The sequence below is a fragment of the Malus sylvestris genome, chromosome 3 (genome assembly GCF_916048215.2).
Source record: "Malus sylvestris chromosome 3, drMalSylv7.2, whole genome shotgun sequence".
NCBI classification, from domain to species: Eukaryota; Viridiplantae; Streptophyta; class Magnoliopsida; order Rosales; family Rosaceae; genus Malus; species Malus sylvestris.
This window is the reverse complement of record NC_062262.1, coordinates 16,176,362-16,186,275: the sequence shown is the minus strand read 5'-3', so window position 1 is coordinate 16,186,275 and position 9,914 is coordinate 16,176,362. Positions and strand designations below refer to the sequence as shown.

At 38.2% G+C, this 9,914-nt stretch overlaps 1 protein-coding gene across 3 annotated transcripts; it reads left to right on the top strand.

Annotated features, from left to right (window-relative positions):
* Nucleotides 1-2,071: 2,071 nt before the first annotated feature.
* Nucleotides 2,072-8,672, top strand: LOC126617462 (rho GTPase-activating protein 1-like). Of its 3 annotated transcripts, XM_050285517.1 has the most exons (6): nt 2,072-2,901; nt 3,594-3,744; nt 3,887-4,006; nt 6,856-6,909; nt 7,024-7,086; nt 7,850-8,672. In XM_050285517.1, exons 1-6 carry the CDS (start codon nt 2,483-2,485, stop codon nt 8,351-8,353), a joined length of 1,311 nt encoding a protein of 436 aa, XP_050141474.1. In that variant the 5' UTR covers nt 2,072-2,482; the 3' UTR covers nt 8,354-8,672. The 3 variants fall into 3 exon arrangements, with proteins under 3 accessions (XP_050141474.1, XP_050141472.1, XP_050141473.1); XM_050285515.1 differs by having other exon boundaries at nt 2,074-2,901; nt 6,856-7,086; XM_050285516.1 differs by having other exon boundaries at nt 2,077-2,901; nt 3,594-3,714; nt 6,856-7,086.
* The last annotated feature ends 1,242 nt before the right edge of the window (nt 8,673-9,914 follow it).

Genomic DNA, 9,914 nt, shown 5'->3' with positions numbered 1-9,914 from the left:
AACAAAATTCCTCCCAATTGATCCTCATTTGATTTGCTACTTTTACTTTTTTTTCACAACAAATTTCAAAATTTCGAAGAATTGTTTGTGTTTTGGCTTGTGATTCGAGGGCTTTGAGGTCAAAACCATGGTCTGAAATACCGATATTATCAGCGATATTTCGCCGATAATATCGGTTTTGTGAGAGCGATATTTTCACACTTATCAACTGAATTTTTGTCAAAATATCGTGATATTTTAGGCTGGTGCGAATCGGAGAAGAACGCCGGAGCTTCTATAGCTCTGGCCGACTGTAAAAGAGCACCTTAGACTCCATTCTAAGTATCAAAATGAAATACAAGACAAGAGGAATATTTTTATAACTTCCGTTTGCTGTGAAACGATTGGAGGTGTTCGGAAAATTCCTCGACACTCACGGCCTCACACGGAGCTGGTGTGCCTTCCTCCGGGTCGATCTTGTTCTAAAACCTTGTTAAAAAAATGAGATAAAACTTAGTATATCTCAACCACACAACATCCAAGATGAATTGAGGTAACCCGGGGCTTACCTAACCGGAAAAGGATCAAGAGAACTCGCCGAAGAGTTCATGGTTTCCACTGTCCTAGCTGCACTGAGAGAAAGGGAGAGAAAAACGAGGTTTAGATGGTGATGATGATGCCATTGACAGAGTACTACGAAGGGCGTAGAGGGCGCCGATGGGGATGACCGACTTGAGGTAGAGGTTATGAGAGATAGAGACAGCGCTGACGAGGCGGAAGACCCGGACGAGGAGGAAGGCGAGGGAGGAGCAGAAGGCCATGTGGGAGAAGGATCGAGAGACTGAGGTCTCTGTGCGTGTGTGTGGGAGAAGGGAGAAAGGAGAAGAGAGAAGGATCCAGAGGCTGAGGCCTCTGTGTGATTGTGTGATCTCTGTGTGCGTGTGTGGTGGCGTGTGAGAGTCTCTGACTCTGTGTGTGTGTGTGTGTGGTGGCCTGTGAAAAAAAAAAAAAAAGCATCCAAATAATTCAACTTTTACAACTTGTACAATTTTTGACAAGACAAAAATAATGGTGGTTTCATCAAGATTCAAAACCGTGTGTCACGCGTGATATTTTTTCACATTCTCAGAGGTGGAGTATCAGATCATCACACATTTTTTTACCCTTCGAAAATTGAAAAACCTTTATTACACCTTTTCGTTTCTTGTTGGGATGGAATCGAGCGACTCAATCTTAATATCCCATTCTCTTCTTGTTGGGATTGAAAAACCTCTATTACACCTTTTCGTTTCTTGTTGGGATTGAAAAACCTCCATTTCCCTACCCTTCATATCCCATTCATGTTGGGATGGAATCGAGCGACTCATGGAAAGAATCCGAGACTCAATCTTCAAATGATTTTGCTTATGGACAACGTCAACCAATCTCGGATCCATATGGTGGCATGTTAACAATTACATGCAAAACTATTTTGGGGATTTATCATTTGATGACTATTCTTCACAATACACTTACTCTACATATAAGTCACTCATGTATCTTACCATGCAATGTATAAAATATAAAATATTGTACTAATTCATTATATATAAATGATTATGATGTGTTTAAACTTCTTTCATTAATTACTACATATTTTCTACACTTACAATGTTTGCCAGCTCACTATATAATCAACTTAAATCAGTTAAATCCATCATGCAATGCATTTCCTACCAATTTTTTGTAATAAACTAATAGAAAATTGACTAAATAAACATCCTGCAAAGTTTCAATAAAAATTTCCAAGTTTTTCTTACAATTTCCGTGGTTTTTATTCAATTTTTATCGATATCGATAATATTCCGATATTTCCATCGAAATTTCCGTGTTTATGGACTATCGATATTTCCGATATCATCAATATTTTATACCATGGTCAAAACCCAGAGGGTGAAGAACGTGTCTGTACCGACGTCAGAGTGTGGTGTTGCATAATTCAGATGGCGAAGGATGTATCTTTAATTTAATATTAGAATGTAAATTATAAATTCAGTTGTGTTAAAAAAGTTCACATGTCAAATTTTAAAAGGAAGTATCACGGATGACAGCATTGACCTAATAATTTCTCCTAATCACCCCCTAATTACAATTCTCATTTTCTTGATGTCTTCATTAATACAAAAGTTCAGCATTATCGTGCATTTTTTAATGCCGACCCCAACCGTATTTTATTTCCCTCTCAAGACTTCCCACCAAATCACCAAGTCTCTGTGTCTCTCTCTCTCCACCATCTGAAAACAAAAGGAACCATATTTATTTCAGTTAATGATACTCACGTCCCACATTGCTCATCTCCCCCAATGAGACCCTTTCCCTTTTCTTTCAATCCAATTATCATCCAACTCTCGCTCGCTCCTCTGTAAAACCTTGAACAAGACCAAGCCAAAGAAACAATCTTTGAAAACGCTTTCTTTTGTTTTTTAATCGAGTTAAAGCAAAAGGGTTGCTTTCGTTGCCAGCCATGACTGAGGTCCTCCATTCCCCTTCCCATTTTTCTTCCTCCCCAAGACCCTGCTCCTCTTCCTCTTCCTCTCCTCCTTCCAATTCTTCCTTATCCTGCGCAGCCCCGTCTTCTTTATCCGGCGCACCCCGGCCCACCGAAGACGACGACGATTGCGACTCTGCGGCGACTTACTGTGAGGCGAAGGACCGTGACAAGCGCAGAAGGGAGCAGCTTTCTCTGTTGGCGTTGCTGGTAACCTTTTTCAGGAAATCTTTGATTCCTTGCAAGAGTGACAGGAGGGAGCTTTGCGCTATGGAGATCGGCTGGCCAACCAATGTGCGACACGTGGCACATGTAACCTTTGATAGGTTCAATGGGTTCTTGGGTTTGCCCGTGGAGTTTGAACCCGAAGTGCCCAGGAGACCTCCCAGTGCAAGGTAACTTTATTTTTTACTTTTCTGGGTGAAATTATGTCAATGTGGGTTTGACCCAATTACTGCGATTGATAAATTATTGGTTTTGGTTGAAGGGTTTTGCTTGCATTTGGTTTTGGTTGATGGGTTTTGCTCGCATTTGGTTTTGGTCGATATTAAAAATATTGTGAATTTCTTGAACTTAACTATTGCATGTTTTATAGTATTGTTTTCTTTCGCTATGGCATTATTGAGATTCTGAGGGTGCACTACAACCGGTTTCTGATTTTGTCTGTTCGGTCGGGTTTGATTAAACCTCGACATTGTGAGGGTACATGCACTGCCTGATTATGTTCTATTGACCTCCTTGATTTTGGTCTAGTTATGACTTGGTCAAAAGTATTGCTTAGTATAATCTTCTCAATGGGTTGATCAAGGTGGTGTCTTTAATCCGGTAAGGGCAATGAAATTGACAATTGCGGATTCCATCTCATCCAGCATCATGGCAGGTGAACGAGATTAAACTTTACAATTGTACAATGTGTAAGGAACCCTTTACAACATTACATGAGCTCAACTATTTGTTTGTAAATTTATTTGTTCCCGACTCAAAGCTTGGTAGTGCTTGTTTTCCTTGGAAAGATAACGTGTATCATTCAAGTATTAACATTTCTGCCTTTCTGTTTATCCCTTGACTTTAAGTTTTTAATATGTAGTACAACTGTTTTTGGAGTATCCACGGAGTCCATGCAGTTGTCATACGACTCTAGAGGTAATAGTGTGCCAACAATTCTCTTGCTTATGCAAGGACGGTTATATGCAGAAGGAGGCCTTCAGGTATTCACTTATTCCCTCCATGCTTTCCAGGTACATATCACGAATTCTGATTTAAGAATTGGTAAAACTATAGTTCTGGTTCATCTGTTGTATTTCCCGTGTGATATGGGGTAGTTCCTGTTCTATATTATTTCCCCTGAAGTTTTCTCAAATTGTTCAATTATACATGTAGGCGGAAGGGATTTTCAGAATTAATGCTGAAAACAGTCAAGAGGAGCATGTAAGGGACCAATTAAATAGGGGAGATGTACCAGAAGGCATTGATATACACTGTCTGGCAGGACTGATCAAGGTAGAGTTATGAATATGATTGATAGTTAATGTATTGCATCATTTTTGGCATATGCTTGTTCGCAAGAAATATGTGAAGGTTAGCTGATCTGAGTGATGAATTAGGATAGTCCAAAAAGGGTTGTACTTAATAGCTTCTTTTGGACTAATTATTTCCTTTTCAAGTTCTCAGAAATTACGTGCCAAAAAAATCCCAAAAGAAGTTCAATGTATATATGAATTTAATGTGTCTTAAATAACTCTGTGTTTTAAGACTTCAACAATGAACTTCAAGTGTATGCTTTTGTCAGCTTGTTTTAAAACTCTTAATTCCAGTGTCAATCTTACACTATTTCACACAACCATTGCAGTTATACATCTGAATAAAATGAAACATACAAAGCTAGAATCTTTTATATTATATAACTAAAGCGAACTCGTTTGCAGAAGACGTGTTTTGTAGATGACCCCTTTACCATTTTTGGCGGAATGGATTTTGAGTACGTCTAAATAATCAGCTTTTTGTGCCCCTCAACTATATGGATGTTTACACACTGGCAGCCGCATTGTACATTATTATGTTGCAATGTAGAGCAAGGAGTTCAAAAGCGTCCTATATTATTTAATACAGGTGTCGTGTCTATGAAGTTCATCCTAATAAAGGAAAAGTGAAAAGGAAATCCTATTCTACCATGATTTCTAAGTGTTGCATTACGTTAAAGTCACCACTGATGCTGCTTTTGTGATCCACCTCCACCCTTGCCACCTTGGTACATGTACCACCACTTTTTGAATAGCATGGTCACAAAGTTCTTGACTATTCTAGGCCATTGCATTAATTTTGTGCTTAATTTTGTCATGCTATGACTGTTTCTATGTGTACATTAGACCTTTGATTATCATGGTAGTTGGGTTGATGAATCTTGATAGAAAAAAACACCTCTTTTATAGAATGACAATTATAACAGGAAAATTAAGTTCGATGATGTCCTGGTATGTATCGTTTCTGGGTAGTTATTAGGTCCTTTGTAATCTGGTTCAGCTTATCTTCAAGATACAACATCCATATGGTTTGTAATGTGGGCAAACACAGGTGTAGGCTACCATGGGAGTAGGGTAGCCAGCCCTGAAAGCAAGGAGTATCTTCTTCCACAGTGTAGATGTCACCTTTTGCCAAATATGCTCTTAGGAAAGGACCAAGAACGATCAGAAGGAATCCTATAAATACCACATTGCTGTTGAAGAGTAGTGTATGCTCACTGTCTTTTGCTAAGCCAAATCTCTGCCTCTGTGCTTTCTCACATTGGCTTGACTGATTTGATTGTTGGGGTCGTTGGCTGACTTGACTCTACACTGTCCACCTCAATGATCCCACTTTCCCCCTTGATTTAATGAATGTTCAAGGCACAAAGAATGGAATGGTTGATCTAATTTTGGCATCAACATGTATAAATTTAAATGTATTTCCGTAGTTAGTTTGTGAAAAAGAAATTTTCAAATTGCCATATTTTACATTGCTTAGAATATAGTTTCTAAATAAATGTCCAGGTAATGAAGGTCCTGCGATAATTACTTAACTATTTTCAGACTTTTAGCAGTACTCAATTAGTGATTCAATTTCAAGGGAGTTGTCTATGGGATTTGATTAAGTGGGAGTTTCAGACTGGCTCTATAAAGTCAGGGACAAACAATAAAGTTAAATGGAAAAACAGGTGAGATTCCACTATGGTTTGGAGATGCCCTTATAGAAGCCCTTAGAAAAACATTTCACTGGGAATTCATTCTCTCTCTCAAATCCTTCTTATTTTTCAGATTGGGTTTATGGAAGATGAAAGGGTTGGATAATTTTTTCTGTGTTTGTTGTTTATGTGCCTCTGTGAATTGTCTTCTACTCAGAACGTGTTTAACTTTATTGTGAATTCCATTTAAAAAGTAAAAACCACAAAGGCTCATGCTAAAAGCACAGTATGAACTTAATTAAGGCGCAACAGTTGACAAATGGGAGCTTGATCGTTGTTTTGTCGAGGAACCCTTGAGCCTCCTTTGTTGCGCTTGCTTTAACTCCAGGTATAGTTGGTCAGTTGTCGCTATCTTTTATACCTTTCCTCGATATCGAATGGAAGTGCTCAAGAATGATTTTGAAGTTTATATACTTGCAGCATCACATGCTCATTTTTTGTTCTCAACCAGAACATTAACTCGCAGGAGACAAGCTCCTCTAGCTGGGGTCCAGGGAAAGTGATGAAGAATATAAAAGAATTATTACTATTTTGAGACCTTTTATCATATTTTAAGGGTTTGTTTAGAAGTAAATTAAGGTTTCGATTACTGATTTGATTTTGTTAGAGTTTTGACAAAGGAGTTTGTTCTCAAATTAGGTTATGGTGCAACTTTTGTGGGACAGATTGATTTATGAAATTATGAAATCAGATGGGCTCCCTTTTGATCTTCGCTTCCTTTCTTCTGTTTACCTGGTCTCTCTTCTACATCTTCTTCTCTTTATACTTTACTAAGGTCCTTATTTTAGTTTGCACAGTCAAAACTTCTTGGATTTTCATTCACTTTTAATTTTGTAATCAGTGCATTTTTTATCGCAATCATTACATTTCTTTTACAAGTCAAACTTCATTGTCTAGTTTTCTTCTGGTGCACGTTTTCTAATGCTGCTCTTGAGTTTGGTGGAAATTCTAGGACTATTGAGTTCCCATGACTTGAATGTTATCTTCAATTGTTTTCTCATGGTTGTGACTCCCACGCCTATCCATGATTTTTGTGAGCAGCCATAAGGAAAAGTGCTTTCTTGCTGTTTACTTCATCCTGCATCATCTTTATTCTTGATACATTCACCTGATGTTTGATTTTATTTTTTAGGCTTGGTTTAGGGAACTCCCAGCCGGGGTTCTGGATTCTCTATCGCCTGAGCAGGTAATGCAATGCCAGTCAGAAGATGACTGTTCCCAGCTTGTGAGGCTTCTACCGCCGACTGAAGTTTCTCTACTGGATTGGGTCATTAACCTTATGGCTGATGTTGTCCAACAGGAACATCTAAACAAGATGAATGCACGCAACATAGCCATGGTTTTTGCACCAAACATGACTCAGGTGTGTTTAGTTTCCTGTTTTTTCTGTCTTGCCTGAAGAGTGCGTTTGATATACCAGTACTGTGGCAAGTATAACTAAGGGCTCGTTTGGATGTGCTTTTAAAATGACTAAAAGCACTTTTAGAGAAAATGTTTTTTGGTTCCAAAAGCACTTAAAGTGCTTTCTGCAAGAAGCACCAGTTATGTGCTTCTTCCAGGAATGACTTTAAGTGCTTTTCCAGAATTTACTTGTATTTTTACCAAGGATTGGTTCCACAAAAATTTTCACCAAAAGTGCTTTCAGTCATTTTAAAAGCATATCCAAACGAGCTCTAATATATCTTCTGAAAGATTGCATGTAGGCTTTCTTGTAATCAAATTGCTGACTTGAATACATGCTTTCGCTGCACGTATGAGTTCTGTATTATTTTCGTTCTTTACTTTGGTACATGTAATAAGTTTTTAAATTTCCAGTTAGTTCTCATCTTCTTTTGTTCTCATCTTCTTTTTGTTTAATGTTGAAGATGTTACTATGTCATATGTTGTAGGCTAAGCTTTGTACTATATGACTGACGTAGGTGTAAACCGTCAGCGGAACGCCTCCCACTGCTCTAGTTTTACATACATAGAAAGTCATTAAATTTTTTCTGACTAAGTTTGTAATCCCTTATAAAAATAGAAGTAAAACATAAAAATACAATGTTGACAGCAATGAGCCACCGAGGATCACAGATTACTGAATGGTTGGAGCGTTGACGGATATTAACTGAGTTTTTTGGATTCAGATGGCGGATCCATTGACAGCATTGATGTATGCAGCCCAAGTGATGAACTTCCTGATAACACTTATTTTGAAGACACTGCGCGAAAGGAAGGATTTTGTTGTAGAGCCTCCTTTGTGCTATGTAGAACCCTCTGATGAGGATGGACACCAGAGCCCTTCACAATCGTTGAAGGAAGGTATTGGCAAACTTATTGAAGGGAAAGAGCAGTCGGTGTTCACGGAAGAACCTCGATCTGGAAGTTCCTCCAACTCTAATAAAGTCAGTGGGTGTTGCGATGATGTGGTGCAAGATGACTCGTTGGTTAATGAAATGGAAGCTGGCAGAGTCAACAACATGACTTCTGAAGTTCAAGCGCACGACTTCTCTAAGAGCGCGCCTGGTCAATCGAGTGATTCAAATATCAAAATGGTGCCTAAAAGACCAAGTGAACAGCAGTCTGTAATACGCGGAACAGGGCCTATTCAGAAGGCTAGGGGAATCAGCACTCTGAGTCGCATAGATTGAACGATGGAGCGGATTGAAGCCTGGCGGTGAAGAAAAGCTCGACCCGACAATTGTGGATTTAACTGATTCTATGACATTGTGTGAATATAAAGTTTGGATGATTTGCAAGACCGGGAAGAGTGTGCATTGTTCATGTATGTGTTTTCTGTCTTGCTGGGTGGTGGTTTGCTTAACAACCTGTTTCGTATTTCATGGATGATTTGTTAGTATTAACCAACATTGTTAATAGGAATCTCCATTGGCGTGGTTCCTGATGTATGAGTGTGATCAAACATTTCTTTTTATTTTCTCATTTGGTCAGTAAAAATGAATTCTGGAACCATTTTTCTCACTTTCAGAAACTATGCTAGTATCAGTCGCCCACGAGCAGTGCATGGCCGGAGACCCTCTTAACGTTATCTATCATTAAACAATCAATGGGAACTTGATCAGGAGTGATGCACAAATCTACCAGAAAATTTTAGTGAAATTTAAAAATTTTTAACACCTGTTTGTTAACCATTTCGTATTTAGCTTTTGGTTTTTATTTTTGTGTTATGATAGAGGTGAAGCACATGAAAAAAATGAGGGTCTAGAAGAGTGGGAGAAGGTTGGTTGGAGGTATGTAGAAGAAAGGTAATAGGAAAGCAAACATATTGATAACGGAAAACTATATTAAGTTGTTTTTGCTTTTTAGATTTTGTTTCCATTCTTTCTTCTTTATTTTCCTCATGTCTCAAGTAAAAATGTGAAAATTAAAATCTAAATTGTCAACAAACGAGTTTTTCGCATACTATTAATTTAAGTTACCATTGTAGTGGTATCTCAAATCAGTATCACGATTTCATGTAAATAAAGATATACACATATCCCTCAATAAGTTGGTACAGTGGAAAGCGATTAAGGTCTGGAATCCCCATCCCAAGTTCGAACTCCAATGAATGCATTCTTTGGAGCTATTGACTCTGCTTTGGTGTCCCATTTGATCAAAAGTATGTTGCCGCCTCACATGGTACCAAAGATGTATAAAGAGGGAGATGATTCTTTCGTCAATGTATAGTAAGATACTTTTTATATTAAAAAAAGAAAAGAAAAAAGATATACATATGAAATAACATTATATCATTCTCCTGAAACACCATGGAACATTAACGTGACGTCGAGTATGTAAGTCCTTTCCCATCGTATGCGCAGTGGGACCACAAATCCATGGCCAATAAACACGACGTGGGAAAGAAAATTATACCAAGACGATACAAAATCTATCGGATTATGGAACTCTCCACAAACACTAGCAGTCGGCATCCATCAAATATGAAAGGCTTGTTTATTATATATTAATGTATATTTAGATGAGGCATCAGACTACTGTGTGATGGGAGCCAACCATTGTCTTATAAAACAGGTGGCTACTGTAAATGAACCACTGGAATATTCCTCACCATGCCATTGAAAATTAGAGGAGGAAATGTAGGACGATGGTTGGATGTGGTGCACCCAACTAGGCATTAAGTTCAAAATTGTTAAATTTTGGTATAGATTCAATCTAACTAGATTAACTTATGAAGCCTTCTTTCTATGA